General features: G+C 38.1%; 1 protein-coding gene across 4 annotated transcripts; it reads right to left on the bottom strand.

Moving 5' to 3' along the window:
- Nucleotides 1-2538: 2538 nt before the first annotated feature.
- Nucleotides 2539-15665, bottom strand: tafazzin (tafazzin, phospholipid-lysophospholipid transacylase). 4 transcript variants are annotated; one of them, XM_051880979.1, is made up of 11 exons: nucleotides 14370-15665; nucleotides 10615-10721; nucleotides 10346-10474; nucleotides 10219-10264; nucleotides 10048-10133; nucleotides 4290-4370; nucleotides 4148-4189; nucleotides 4004-4066; nucleotides 3844-3896; nucleotides 3675-3752; nucleotides 2539-3581 (listed from the first exon to the last, which is right to left on the bottom strand). In XM_051880979.1, exons 2-11 carry the CDS (start codon nucleotides 10676-10678, stop codon nucleotides 3480-3482), a joined length of 744 nt encoding a protein of 247 aa, XP_051736939.1. In that variant the 5' UTR covers nucleotides 10679-10721; nucleotides 14370-15665; the 3' UTR covers nucleotides 2539-3479. The 4 variants fall into 4 exon arrangements, with proteins under 4 accessions (XP_051736939.1, XP_051736937.1, XP_051736938.1 ...); XM_051880977.1 differs by having other exon boundaries at nucleotides 10587-10721; nucleotides 14370-15653; XM_051880978.1 differs by lacking the exon at nucleotides 14370-15665 and adding an exon at nucleotides 11204-11554.
- Nucleotides 15666-15856: the final 191 nt, after the last annotated feature.

Genomic DNA, 15856 nt, shown 5'->3' with positions numbered 1-15856 from the left:
ATGAGTACAACCCCTTTGAAAAGTAGCACTTTAAACAATATCTCTATGAACACTGATACAGCAGCTCCTATAGCTGCAAATGGCTTGGATATACAACACACGCTTTACGCACACCAAAGTCCTCTTGTAGTCGATCTTAACTTTTTGGCTACTTTATTGAACATAATGCAAACATACATACTTTGACGATGATAGTGGACATCCAACGCGTGGCTTCTATTGTGTTGCTGCGTTCGAAATCGCCCCCTATACCCTCATTCACTATTCCCTACTTTACTCCACTAATATAGTCCACTTGAAGGAGTGAATGAAACGAGTGCGTGAATTCGGATACTGAGTGCACCGGAAGGGCTGCCGATTTCGCATAGATTGTGCTGCTGTTTAATAATTTATGTTGAATAGCATGTTCAAACCTTTTAAACGATTTAATGATTAATTAAAAGGAATTTATACCTGTTTGCTAATGCTGGACCAGCGCGGTTTGGAAAATGAATGGATTCAGCTGCGGGCGCCATCTCCTGGCGAGACGCGGGAATTCAGCGCGCGACTCTCACAGTGCATTATGGGTATTCTCTAGCCGTTGAGCGTGCATCGGTTGTACACTCGTTATTGCGGTGCATTGTGGGATTGAATGAGTGCGCTCAACATGTCCACTATGGTGTCGGACACCACTACAAATGGCTGTCCCCTCAAATAGTGCCCTATTTAAGGGTATAGGGGGCGATTTCGGACACAGCCTTTGTGTGTGTGGTAAAAAAACTATAGCGTCCCCCCTCCACCAAAGCCACTGGAAGGCAAGCCTGCAACCTTTAGCCGAAAAAGTGTAACGGCTAATGCTAACGCTCCGCCATTCTTGAAGAATGGAAAAAGATAGATGTTGCAAAATGTCACCAACTTGTTCATTCCATGCCTAGAAGACTTGGTGCTGTCATTAAAAAATCATGGAGGCCATACAAAGTACTAGATGTAGTAGTTTTTGTTGTGGGGTGTACTCATTTTTGCATCACCCTAATCTGAGTAAAACTGAAAAATGCATAATCTAAGTTATATTATTAACCTTACTTTCATGTTATAAGTTAAACAGATGTTATATTAAACTTGTCAACATTTTGGAAATTGTTGTGTTCATTGAGATATTGTTTAAAATGTTACTTTTCAAAGGGGTGTATTCATTTACGCTGAGCACTGTGATAGTGTGGCTAAACACTGCCTCTGCAGAAAAAGATACAAGCAAACATCACTGCCTGTTTAGCCCCGCCTATCAATTCGCGCATGTAGTAAATAATGAGAGGCAAAAGCAGGGGCCTGTACCATGAAGCCGGGTTAGCTGGCTAGCCAGTTAAATTTCAGATTAGTTTGTGCCAATCCTGGGTTTTAGGTACCATGAAAGTTTCTTGGCTTTTAGCGGTGTTCATCGCCATAGTAACTTACACTCCACAGCTAACCTGCTCCGGGGCAGGTTATGTTCTGGGTAAGAGATCTCAAACCGAAATTGGACCAATCAGATGTGAGCAAAGTGACACTGACACATCCAACGCAATAAAGTCCCTCCCCCAGTTTCTCTTCCTCCAAATTAAAGGTCACTATATAGTAAAAACAAATATTTAACGATGAAATTGTCTTGCTTTAATGATTTATAGAATTATTTTATGATTTATATATGATTTAAATAATTATTATATGATCTATATTATTATTAATCCATTTCACACAAGCAATTTTAGTTTAAGTTATTATTAAGCATTTATTTTAAATAAATATTAATATATACAGATCATATGTAAGCTGTAGAATCAACAGATAACTCTTTAAAAATGACTACATAACCTTACATGTTTGAGTCTCTATTGCTGTATATAATAAACTATATAAACACTTGACAATTTTCACTTGCTCTGATAGAGCAAGATAATTTCTTTTATTTGTCCTTTTTCATGGACAAGTTTCTTCTTTAGTGTAAATGCGTCTAAATTCTTCATTTTCTTTAGCAAAAGAGTTTTGAATCGCGTTGACTCTCTCGTGAGAAGTAAATCACAGTTTCTTTCTGTTGCAAGGCATGTGATTGGCTGTTTGCCACTGATGTCATGCATTCATGTGCACGCGCTCCACAAACTCAGGATCAAAGCCTGAGTTGACAGAGAAAATTGATGATCAGCATCAGGGTACCAACAAAGCCGGATTGGAGTGGTTTGGTTTTGTCAACTTGAAACTAATCCTATAACCCTGAGTTTGTTCAACTACCATCATGGTACAGGCCCCTGGTCTGTGCAGAAACTAAACAACAAAGATGGCTCAGAAGACAACAAGAAAAACAGTCTTTGCATCGCCTTCCTTCTGATCCCAACATTTGGAAAGAGTGGATGAACTTTATTTTTTAATGAAGTTCCAGACAGACCTCAGAAAACATTATAAAATAATTTTAAAAATGCAGTTCATAACCCCTTTAAATTATTATTGTCCCTGGTTCAATAATGTACTCTTGTAAGAAAGTAGCATTGGCTGTAAAATAATGTTTTATAAAAATGAGTGTAGCCAGTATTATCTTTTTATTTTAGCTGATTTTTATTCTGAACAAGATCAAATGTCTGTTTATCCCTAAAATGTATTTAACAAAACATGGTCAACTTTCACATGCTTCTAATCAATTCTCATTTCATGATATGATTTTAAGTATTATAGTACAGCAGACTTTTATATATTCTGTCTGTTCCATCATTGCAAACGAGAATGAAAATTATGTGGGTTAGGCACAAATGAAATGCATGTGCATTGTGAAATAATTCAGTACAGCTTCTGTGTTTACAGTGTATGTACAGTCAAATACTGCAACAAATATAAAAACTCTAACAGCTAGTACTATCATTTCAAATGTCTCAATCTGTAAAGCTTTAATAAATTCTTCAACATTCCCACAGTAAATCAAGAATTTGGCATTGTTAATATGTCTGTCATGACATTTACTGATCCAGCTATGACAACTGAGCATGCAAACAAATTTAATATGTTCAAATGTTTAAGAAAATTAATACAAAGAAAAAAGGAGAATGACTCACTGACATGTGTTACTAGTAAAGGAGCTACTTTCATCATTCTATGTTTTTTTTGTTTTTTTTTTGATGGGTCAAGTATTCTGTACAATTAAATAGAAAAAGACTGTGGGAGAATGCCACATATTGTGCTCCACAGTCTCAAAGGCATTTCCAGTCACATACTGTGTCCTGAGGTCCTGAACATGGCTTAAAAAGTCACAACTCAAGAGCTCTGCTTTCCTTTAGCCCATATCTGACTGTCCACGCATAAGTCAACAGATACGGTTACTTCATCACAGATATAACACTCCTTAAAAGGATTATGTAAACCTCTTTATATGTAGTTCGTATGTTTCTTTCTGCTCAATGTCTATGCTGAGTTGTAAGGCCAGTGTTAGCTGATGGGTATAGTACTGTATAGCCCTTTATCCTGCGATGAGTTCTTCACCATTATGTGCGGTTCTGTATCCTGTGATGAAGAGCCTCTGCCTGGGCTTTCAAACTGAGAAATTCCCCCTGAATAAAGTCTGTCACTGCTTTTCGCATTTCCATCTGTAGAGAAAACAATTTTGTACTCAACTACAGGACTATCTTTATTATCTTTTTAAACAGTACATCACATCTCAATGCGACATGACCACCTACCGAACTTGTGTTTTCAGCTCTCATTGTATTCACCAGATGTCTGACTGTGAATGGTTTTCCAACTAGAACAGTTATTCGCTGCACAAAAGGAAAGTAAACTCTCTGTTCTGCTAAGTGTGACAATGAAAAATAAGTGATATGACATCACAGAAAGAAAATATGTATTAACCTGTCCTACTCGAGGGATGTATGGAGTTTGATTTGGTAGGACATCATTTAGACCTGAAAAAAATATGGTACATAAGTAATATTTTATTAATAACAAATATTAATATTAATAATATTGCAGCAACTTATGTCACCTGAACTTGTACATAAGCATAACTTACCTATATGCCACATAGGTAAAATGATTGGGTGAAGAGAGCACTCAGCAATCAAACGTCCAATTCCTGACAAGAAACAAAAGGGTTTACTTAACTAAAAACCAGGGTAAAACAAGTGGTATCCAATTATTGGAGCATGAATCTTACCCCATTTTATCCTCATGAACTCTCCACTCATGTTAACTTTACCTGGGACGAGAAAATGTACCATATTTCCTAAGACATTAGGAAAGTTGTACACTAAACAAATATTAGGGTTAAAATTATGAGTGTCCTCTACTGTCTATACCCTCTGGAAATATGTGTACCCATTCCCCATGATTCAGCCTTTCCAAAAGGAAATCCATTCCTTTCTGATAGACTCCATCTCCTAAAAAACAGAGGACAGTTGGGCTGTTTAATGCATTTAAAAAAAAAAAAAAAAAATCAAAATAAATACCTTAAAAACCTTATCAACTCCAGTGTCTTCTATATAAATTGGATTTAACAAGCACTGAAAACTGTACTATTAGCATGTACTCATGATTTATCACATCTAACAGTCTGTTGCAGCAATTAGGTAGAGATAAATTACTCTTTTTCTGTTGCAGAGCACTTTGTAATGCTTTCCTTAGCACTCATAAGTTTAAGCTTAAACTTACTCTTTACTATACTATCTCTTCCAAACCATTAGTGAACATAACTACATCCAAACACAAGCACCTGCCTCCAATACAAGGCGTATTGCTTGTAAAAAAAGTAAAATGTTTCAGACTAGGAATGTGTCCCCGAAACGAATTACCTTATTGGGAAAGGCACAGATAACGTTTTTAAAACAAATTCTACCGAATAATAGGAAAAATATTTGACAGACACTTCTTGCGTTTGCTGGATAACAGGTAAGCCAGGGGTCAGCATGATATTATTGCTATATAATAGGGCTGGGAGGATACATCTATCTCCCGATTCAATACCATCACGATACTTGGGTGCCAATACGAAATGCATTGCAATTTTTAAGAATTGTGATTCTACTAGTATTGCGATTCAATGTATAGGAATTTTTTTTTTATTTTATTTTTTTAAACACCAGACCATGGGGAAAAGCTGAATCATACACTTATACAGACTGTACATGATGTATATATTGTAAGCTGGGACAATAAACCAATGCATCACAATTCTTCAAATGATTCTGGATTTTGAGGTTTTTAATATGCATTGCTTTTCTCTCTGCAATTGATTCTGAGCTTAGTTTTTAACAGCAGATGGAGCTGCATGTTTTAGAAACAGCCGTACTCTGTGTGCTTGCTTCCAATTCCTTACACACACCACTTGAATCTTCCATAAAATAATCTTTCATAAAGTTTGAAAAGGCGAATTACAAGGGTGTTCACAGTGGGCTGTGTTTACATTAATTTTGCGTCATAAAAGCATTCTGAGGTACAAGCACACTTAACCACTTACGTGGACTCGCACACGCTCTTCTTCGTAAGCATTTGAGCGTGCGGTTAAAAACTAGCCTAGAGCACCATCTGCTGTTAAAAAAAACTAAGCTCAGAATCAACTGGAGAGAGAATCGCAATGCATACCGAAAATCTCAGATTCGATCCACGAATCGCAATGCATCTATTTATTGTCCCAGCCCTATGTATAAGATGAGTCATATTTACAAAAACAATTCATCACAACTTTTTGAGTTTTATTTCAGAAGCATCATACATTACAGTACTGCATTCTCTTGAATAAATGGCTGCATCCGAAATCTTAAAAATGCTGCCTTCAGAGGACGCATTCCGAGGTAGGAAGGCATCAAGGCACGTCCGAATGTTAGCTTCACTTCCTGTCGCCTGAGATACCTTCATCTGATCGATTTTTGACGGCAGCATAGATGTATCCTTCGCTGCCTTTGATATCCCACAATCCTATGCGTTCCATTCTGTGACAGTTGAGCTAGAAAAAGAAAGATGGCGTCTCAAAGTTGCGGTTTCTGGTTAGTTTGTGTGTAAATGTACATTTTTGACCAATGTTTTCCACTTCTGATGTTATTACTAGCGAGAAATTACTAATGTAGTGATTAAATATTTGTTTAGTTCTCAACAAAGCTTGCTCTATTTTGCTGTAGATAATTAAACTGTTACGCTGCCTCAGAAGTCTGTCCAAAATCAGTTTCGTGAGGTGCCTTCATGCGCAAACACTGCCTGCAGAGTCACTGAGACAAGCTAGCTGCCTAAGTTTTTTGGATGCAGCCAATGATTCAATGACAAACACATTTTTTAACAGTCATTTGTCGCCACCTAGTGGCGAAACAATGTAAACGGTACAGTCGTTATTTGAAGTGCCGTTTTGAAAAAGGCGATAACTGTTTTGTTTGCTACCTAAGACATCAGTGTTTATATTTGATCTATAAACTTTTATCCTAGTACTTCTATGAAAATTTGAACTATTGTATCAAAAATAATGATACTATGAGGTTGAAATAATGACAACTGCTCTCTCTGCATCAGCGGCAGTGCTAACAGATTTTAATGTTGTGATATGATTTTGTCAAAGGATTTTTCCCGAATTGTTGTCGGAATAAGATCGAGATCACAATCTTTTAAAGATTAATCGTGCAGCTCTACTGTCTACTCTCAGCATTGATATCTGAAGCAAAGCGTATATGAACAGCGCAAGAGCTTTTCAGTGCGTTCATTACTATATTAATATTCATGAAGTGATACAGCGCTTCTCCCACACATCCCACCAGAACCGTTTTCAGTTTAACAGTTTAAATCTATTTGTGGCGGTCAATGTTGATATTGTGGTGGGCCACCACAAATAAATCAATGTATGGGAAACACTGCAATTGACTTTGTGATGAGTTTTGCTTTTTTTTGAAGCGCTGGGTTTGAATATTGCTTTTTCACGTCCACTTGAAAGGGATATTATATCACGTGACATGCATAGATACATGCATAGATAACGACACATTTCACTCTGTTAGAACAAAAGTGGGTAACTTCTGTCCACCTTGTCTATAAGCAAGGACTAAAATAAAGCAATTTAATTTGAATTAATATCAATAATATGACATATCACAATAATGAACATGCCTGGTATTGTTATCATGGGCACTTCAAAATACCGTGAATAATTATTTATTATGAAATATTCAGATTTTTAGAATGCATTTTAAAAAATACTTTTCCATCAACTGGTTAAATGTACAACACTGCATCCACACTCTATGTAAACAAGCTCAACACAGATGGGAAGCGAATGGCAGAAGGAGAGATGCACTGAATGAAATTGCACATTTACTTTCTGACAGCAGATAATGCTAATGGAACAGCATTCATTCATTTTTTTTTTTTGGCTTATGGAACAGCAGAAATGTAGCCGTTACCCCGGTAACCCCCGTAAACAACACAACTGTGCTACTGTCTGTTTCTTAACAGTATCTAAATGTTTTAAACAGTCATTCAGATTTTTGTATGTGCAATGGTGTTTATTTCAGCACTGAATACTTAAATACTTAGACTTAAAAGGCTTTAATTTTTAACTTAAAATTTTTTACATTTTAATCTGGACTACAACATGCCCTAGATATTGATTGAATATTTTCAGATTCTTTATTATTGTTCGGTAGTTGTAACTGTATTATTTAATGGACCCGAGCTAACATGAACTAACAATGATCAGTTGTATTTTAACGAACAAAGAATAATAACTTCAATAACAAAGGTTGCTCAATGTTAATCTTAGTCAATGCATTAACTAACATTAACTAATGAGACCTCATTGTAAAGTGTTACCTATTGTTCTTTATATTTCTTTTGCACTTTAATCTGTTTGACATATACACCAATCAAGCATAACATTATGACCAGTGACAGGTGAAGTGAATAACACTGATTGAAAAATGGGCAAGTGTGAGGATTTGAGCGAGTTTGACAAGGGCCAAATTGTGATTGCTAGACGACTGGGTCAGAGCATCTCCAAAAATGCATCTCTTGTGGTCCAAGGAAGAAACAGTGGTGAACCAGCGACAGGTTCATGGGCAGCCAAGGCTCATTGATGTACGTGGGGAGCGAAGGCTGGCCCGTGTGGTCTGATCTAACAGACGAGCTACTGTAGCTCAAACTGCTCAAGAAGTTAAGGCTGATTCTGATAGAAAGGTGTCAGAATACACAGTGCATCGCAGTTTGTTGCGTATGGGGCTGCATAGCCTCAGACCAGTCAGGGTGCCCGTGCTGACCCGTCCACCACCAACAGTGGGCACGTGAGCATCAGAACTGGACCACGGAGCAATGGAAGAAGGTGGCCTGGTCTGATGAATCACGTTTTCTTTTACATCACGTGGATGGCTGGGTGCGTGTGTGTCGCTTACCTGGGGAACACATGGCACCAGAATGCACTGTGAGAAGAAGGCCAGCTGGTGGAGGCAGTGTGATGCTTTGGGCAATGTTCTGCTGGGAAACCTTGGGTCTTGCCATCCATGTGGACGTTACTTTGACCTGTACCACCTACCTAAGCATTGTTGCAGACCATGTACACCCTTTCATGGAAACAGTATTCCCTAGTGGCTGTGGCCTCTTTTAGCAGGATAACGAGCCCTGCCACAAAGCAAAAATGGTTTAGGAATTGTTTGAGGAGCACAACAACGAGTTTGAGGTGTTGACTTGGCCTCCAAATTCCCAAGATCTCAATCTAATCGAGGATCTGTGGGATGTACTGAACAAACAAGTCCGATCCATGGAGGCCCCACCTCGCAACTTATAGGATTTAAAGGATCTGCTGCTAACATCTTGGTGCCAGATACCACAGCATGCCTTCAGGGGTCTAGTGGAGTCCATGCCTCGATGGGTCAGGGCTGTTTTGGCAGCAAAAGGGGGACCAACACAATATTAGGAAGGTGGTCTTAATGTTATTCCTGATCAGTGTATGTTTACTTTATACATTTATTGTGAATTGTTTTATTGTATTTAAATGCTCAAAGTTCTTTTTGTTATAAGAAAAGTTATTAAACCTGTTATAGTATGACAACACTTTTTTGCAACTTATTTCAATATTGTGATAGTACCGTATACAATGATAAAAGCTTAAAAAAATGATCGCAACAAGAAAATTTGATAGCGTCGCATGCCTATTCGCAATGCAAAAATCTCAGAAATCAGAGTCTGCCAGGAGTAATATCAACTTAAATACTACATCATACACATTTTCAACTAGTTGATATGTCTATTTAAATGTTTTAAACCTTGTACAATGATACACAAATTACTGTCAACTCTATGAATTAAATGAGCGCAGCAGTCGCAAATCAAATAGCTGCATTGTTGCTCTGTGCATCTCTCAGAAAAAAAGAGCTTGACAAGAGTAATATGAACTAAGATACCAAATCATACACGTTCTACTACTTGTACGATATGATAGGCTACATGATGTTTTAAAAAAATATAGTTAAATGCATTTACTAATGTTAACAAATGAGACCTTACTGTCAAATGTTACCAAAGTTGGTTTAGCAATTTTCATTCACTGAATATTTTCTTTCAGCTTCCATCAGCTAAATTATGTACAATCCTCTTATTTGAGGTTGAGGATGATTGTCCTGACACAACTCACAACGTTTGTCTGGGAAATAAAAATAAAGATGTTTTCCCCATTTTATTTAACATTTAGTATTATTGATTTAATTAGAAGATATTTAAAGAAAAAATATAATTATAATAAAAAAAATATTTTATTAGTTATACAAGGTGTATTTGTTAAATGAAAACTATAAAGGGAACAGAATTAAAATGCATCTCATGTAATTTACGGAACTTTCGGTCAAAGCTCCAGCCACCTCCGATTTTATCCGAATATGGATACTGAGATCAGATTTTGGTTCCGCTGTACACGCCTATTTCAGAAAGTCCATTTGATCAGTGTTTCAGTTTTGCATGCAAACAAGACTACTTTGAAAAATGCATTACTGACCGAATTTTGATTTAGTATAAACATTTTTAAAACCATGCAAAATAAAAAAAAAAAAAAAAGAGACTGCAGAAATGAAAAAATGTGGCATTAGATGAGTTTACCTCTAACAACAGGCACACATTTCCCTCTGCTGAAGAATCTGGAGTGGAATTCTCTTGTGAAACAGATATCAGAGGCAGCAGGTGTCCTGGGAACACACAGATAACAAATGATATGATATGAACTGACAACACTGTTACATGAGTCTCCAAATTATGCCTTCGTTCACACACCATCTCATCCTGTTAAAGTTCCACAGATGCCGGAGCTTCAGGACTCCTGAAAAACACCATAACTGCATTTATATTTTCTACTGGCAAATCTATTCTAAAATACCCACGTATCTGAGGCTCCGCCTACCCCAGATGTGTGGATCATCCATACAGGACTGATGATTGCATAATGTGATAAGAGGCGTGTCCTGAGGACGCTCTTCGACCAGGTCCAACAAAACATCCTGGTTGTGCACCATCAAAGAGTTAAAATACTCTACAGAGTAAGATAAATTAAGTGAAGGTCATTCAGTTATATCTGTCTTAAGTCCATTATGTCCATAGCACACATTATTCAAGATACAAATATGAAAAAACATTAGACTCACTGGTCCAAAGGTAACTGTATGAACCCACCATTCCCATGACCACTCGGCTGGATATTCTCCAGCCCAGGCGGGGGCATTGTGGGAAGGGCCATGTCACCTCCAAGGGCATCGCCACCGTGACAGCATTCACCCACACTAAGACGTCAAAGCAAAGAACAGACTTTAACATTTGAAAGGATTTCCATGTCTTAGGAATGTACATATGTATGCAGTTCAATTGCTGAGTATACATTTGCTCCATATGAATCAGATGCGGCATGTAATAATTTTGGGAACGATTTGTTTAAGCATAAGCATAAACTCTATGTCCAACTAAAATAAAGGAGCAGCCTGGCAGCCGTTAATACAAATTACACAATCTTGAGAAATAGTGTGATGTGTGAATACACAAAACACAGCGACAAAATGTGACAAAAAATCTGCTGAATGCTAAAGAAGTCAACTTCCTCATTTTTAACTTAAACGTACAATGTAAACAAAATAACGGCACTGTTTTAGTTATGGATGTAGTTCGTTGTTTTGATATTGTCTGTAATAACAGACAATCCTGTACACATATTAACTGTAACGTGAATTTGATTTATTGTAAAAGATAAGGTTAGTTATAAACTTCCCACCTTCCGTCCAGTCGTCGACTCGTCAGCCGATGGGCGCAGAAATGCAGGGGCACCGGAAATACTATACCACCATGAGCGATCGTGGGAGTTGTAGTTTTGTAGTCGTCATTGGTTTCCTTGGCCTTGAGGTATGCGAATTTATACTAACGACACATAAATCTAAACAGTACTGATGGTATAATAATAGGAGGGCAAAAACAGTGTCGCAGGACTACTGAAGGGCATGTTATTTTTCTGCGTTCCAGACAACGCCACTCAAAGGTCGGACATTCGGCGTGTGAACTCGGGGTACATCGATCAACACCGACCTCAGCGAGACGCGTCATTTGATGTCACTTCCATGTCGGCAAGTCCTGCTTCCAATGAGCATAATCGTAAAAACATACTTTAACATTAGACATTAAGCTTATGTAATGATACTTTTCGTTAGCTGTTTTCAAAGCGATTTTATGTTATTTTTATTCTGTTTTGCCATAATTTACACAAAACACGATGTGCTCTCATTGTGTCATGGCGACATCATGTGGTCAACATGTGAACGTGACGCGTGATTGACTGGAACTCACTGAGGTGAAGTGGGACATTTGATTTAAGATTCCCACATTCAACCTCGTCTGAAACGCAACATTTATGTTAACATCACGTTTTAAGTCACACACGGAAGTGGTGGCAAAAAAAAAAAGGGAAAAAAAGAAGTCACCCCCAAAAGTCCTGCGTGAAGCATATTTTTTGTGTAGCTATTTAACATTTTTAAATGGTCCTACAGCCAAAGGTTAGTCAACACAGGAGTCCGGGCGGTGCCTTTAGTTTCTGATGCCGCCTTTAGCTTCAGATAACAATTCTAAAAAATTTTAGAGCTCCTTGGATTCAACTCACTTTATTTTCCTAATTCGTTTGAAATAAACTTACATACGGTGGCCGAGAGAGCTCAATGCGCTGCAACTGAAGAAAACACATGCAAATAAAGAAAACATCTTCATCAGTTTGACAACACATGTGCTGCAAAAGTTCACAACACATGTAAATACAGAAACATGCTGCAAAAGTTCACAACACAACCAAATACAAAAACGCGCTGCAAAAGTTCACAACACATGCAAATACAGAAACGCGCTGCAAAAGTTCACAAAACATGCGAATACAGAAATGCGCTGCAAAAGTTCACAACACATCCAAATACAAAAACGCGCTGCAAAAGTTCACAACACAAGCAAATACAGAAACGCGCTGCAAATACTCACAACACATGCAAATACAGAAACGCGCTGCAAAAGTTCACAACACATGCAAATGCATGCGCTGCAAATACTCACAACACAAGCAAATACAGAAACGCGCTGCAAATAGCACATACCAGGCCCGGCGATCTCAAGCCCCCCTCTGCGATCAACTGAATGATGATGATGATGATGATGATGATGAGGCTACTTTTAGAATTAAATTTATATTTTAATTTGCCCCGCAATAATTTATAGCGCATCACACATAACCAACGCGCTGTAATAAGTTAGCTAACTCCTCATTTAAAAAAACAACTTAACACCTACATCTCTTCTCATTTTTTTCACTACGTATGGGCCACAAGAGAAATATTTAGAAATAAACTAAGGTTAAATAGTGTTATCAGAACATGTTGAAGTAGAGCTCTCATCACTGTTTTTAGTTTCACTTTCTGCAGTGAATAATTGACTGGGATTTGAGACATAAAATCAAGTAAATTATTTAAAAAAAAAGATTATTTATTATTAATAATATTTTTTTACGCAAAATAATACCCCCCCCCAAATCGGTAGTCCTGGCTCCAGGACTGGCACAGACCACAACGAAAATGTTATAAGGGAACACCAACAAGTGATGTACCTAGCTGGGACCGCTTATTGTTCAATGTTTACTCTTCAGTGGTGTGCACCTGAAAGGTGAGTTTTGTTTATTTTAACATCCTGATCATATGTGCATTGTAAGCAGGCCTATTAGCAGCGCTTTTCTGTATTTGCATGTGTTGTGAACTTTTGCAGCACGTTTCTGCATTTGCATGTGTTGTGCACTTTTGCAGCACGTTTTTGTATTTGCATGTGTTGTAAACTTTTGCAGCGCATGTGTTGTCAAACTGATGAAGATGTTTTCTTTATTTGCTGGTGTTTTTTCTATTTGCATGTGTTTTCTTCATTTGCAGCACGTTGAGCTCTCTCGGCCACCGTACTTACATTACATATTAATAAACTGTAGGACTATATATACAATTATTTTATTACTGAATTATTTATTTAATCAGTTGACGAACACCCGATTCATATATAAAACCATATGGTATTAAATTGTATATATAAAATTATTGTATTTGCAAGTTTTGTGCTTGTTTTTTCCCGTTTTATTCATTGCATCTGTTTCTGGATATTGCTTTATCTACATTTCACTAGTACACATCAATTAATATTCAGGAACAGGTGCAGTTATTTTTTTCAAAGTGAATAAAACAGTCTTTTGATCTGTGTGTCTGAAAAGGATTGATTTATTTTAGCCACGTTAACTCAAATACAGTGCCTGGACACTGTAGCCAGGTCGCTTCGACTGTTAAGGCTATCCTTTATGTTTAGATTTGATGGACTGTTCGGGACTCAAACACACTCTCTCAGTTTAAGTCTACACTTATCTTTTAAAACTGAAAGATGAAACTCATCTTTTAGCCAAGCATACATATGTATGCTGTATTAGTCAGGTCTGCCAGGACCTTAAAAACTTTTCATACTCTATATGGGCCATTCTACAGAATTGGTTCAAAGTCAGAGTTGGAAACATTTTTCCACAAATTTTGTACGTATGCAAATTCTATAATATAGGTACACATATCTAGTAATTGTGCAGTTAATTCTCATATGGTTTGGAATATTATTCGTCACTACAGAATAAACAATAATATATAATTTAAATAGAAGGGTTATATTGACCTATTAAGATTTTGTTTACATCTACCTTGTAAATTTTTTGCTATTTTATTTAAAAAATGTTCACAGGTAAATCAATAACAATTACAACTATAACAATATTTTAAGTGTAATGTATTTTGAACCCAATCTTTCTTTGTAAAAGGCATAAAGTTAATTATACTGATTTCAAAGTTAAAGGATTAGTTCGCTTTCAAATAAAAATTAGCCAAAGCTTTACTCACCCTCAAGCCATCCTAGGTGTATATGACTTTCTTCTTTCTGATGAACACAATTGGAGATATATTAATAAATATCCTGACGCATCCGAGCTTTATGGCAGTGAGCAACGAGTATGAGCTGAAAAAAGTGTCTCCATCCACATCCATCCATCATAAAACGTATTCCACATGGCTCTGGGGGGTTAATAGGGGCCCTCTGAAAGGGAAGCGATGCATTTGTGTAAAGAAAAAAATCCACATTTAACAAGTTATGAAGTAAAATATCTGTCAGAGTTCTGTGTTTGTTTTCCTGTGTTTGTTGTTGTCACATGTTCCTTGTTCTCAGTTTTCCCGCCACTAGTTTGTTCCCTTGGTTACCCTGATTTAGTTCCTTGGTCCCAGCTGTGTCTTGTTAATTAGCCTCGTTTGCCCCTCTGTTTGCCCTGTATACAGTCCCTGTGTTTTTCCTCAGTCTTTGTTGGTTCTCGTCTGCGTTTTACGTTGTGTTCGTGGTTGGTTTCCATTGTACTCCTGGTTGTTGTCATTAAAGACTGTTCTTTGGATTCCCCATGGTTGTGCCCTTTGTCAACCATCATGGACTGTGACAGAAGAACCGACTTAAACAACACCATCCTGGCTGAGGACCACCTGTGTGGTTTAAGGCAGAGTGGTCGTCCGTTGGAGAGGTATGTGGAGGAGTTTTCTGAGCTCTCTTGTCAGGTGGGCTGGCCTGATGCGTCCTTTAGTGCTTGTTTTCTGATGGGGCTGGATGAGGATACCATTCGTTATAGTGAACCTGCTTGTTTTTTCTCTCTAGCCGAGTCAATTAATCTCATGGTCTATTTAAATGGTTCAAATTTTGAAGTTGAAGAAAAAGTAGAGAAGTATCGTCCTCATCCAGCCCCATCAGACACACACGTAGCCTGGTCAGCTCACTCCCCGCCGGTTCCCTCCACATACCCCTCCAATGAATCGGTCCATTTCTGTCCTCCGGCACTTCCCCACGTCCTCAGTTCAAGGATCCGTCGCAAGATGGCCGCCATCCCAGAGCCTCGTCGCAAGATGGCCGCCATCCCAGAGCCTCGTCGACACCTGCATGGCCGGGGCCATCCTGGAGGCATCTTAGCCGGTCTGCTCCTGCTCACGGCCTCCAGGGTGCCCCCCCCCCCCAGTTGGACTCTTTTGAGGCGCGAAGTCGCGCCTTCCGGGAGGGGGGAGTAATGTCAGGGTTCTGTGTTTGTTTTCCTGTGTCACATGTTCCTTGTTCTCAGTTTTCCCACCACTAGTTTGTTCCCTTGGTTACCCTGATTTAGTTTCTTGGTCCCAGCTATGTCTTGTTAATTAGCCTTGTTTGCCCTGTATATATTCCCTGTGTTCTCCCTCAGTCTTTGTCGGTTCTCGTTTGCGTTTTACGTTGTGTTTGTGGTTGGTTTCCCTTGTACTCCTGATTGTTGTCATTAAAGACTGTTCCCTGGATTCCCTGTTGTTGTGCCCTTTGTCAACCATCAAGG

This window comes from Ctenopharyngodon idella, chromosome 22 (genome assembly GCF_019924925.1).
Source record: "Ctenopharyngodon idella isolate HZGC_01 chromosome 22, HZGC01, whole genome shotgun sequence".
Taxonomy (NCBI): domain Eukaryota; kingdom Metazoa; phylum Chordata; class Actinopteri; order Cypriniformes; family Xenocyprididae; genus Ctenopharyngodon; species Ctenopharyngodon idella.
The sequence above is the reverse complement of the archived record's forward strand: the minus strand, read 5'-3'. Positions and strand labels throughout refer to the sequence as shown.

Bases quoted from the DNA above. Each gene is read 5' to 3' on its own strand.
- tafazzin (XM_051880977.1), bottom strand. From the start codon at position 10,695: ATGCCCTTGGAGGTGACATGGCCCTTCCCACAATGCCCCCGCCTGGGC. The intron at 4,190-4,289 runs GTATAGACAGTA...TTCTCGTCCCAG, and splicing joins GGTACACATATTTCCAGAGG to GTAAAGTTAACATGAGTGGA. The intron at 4,067-4,147 runs GTAAGATTCATG...GTTTCTTGTCAG, and splicing joins GTTCATGAGGATAAAATGGG to GAATTGGACGTTTGATTGCT.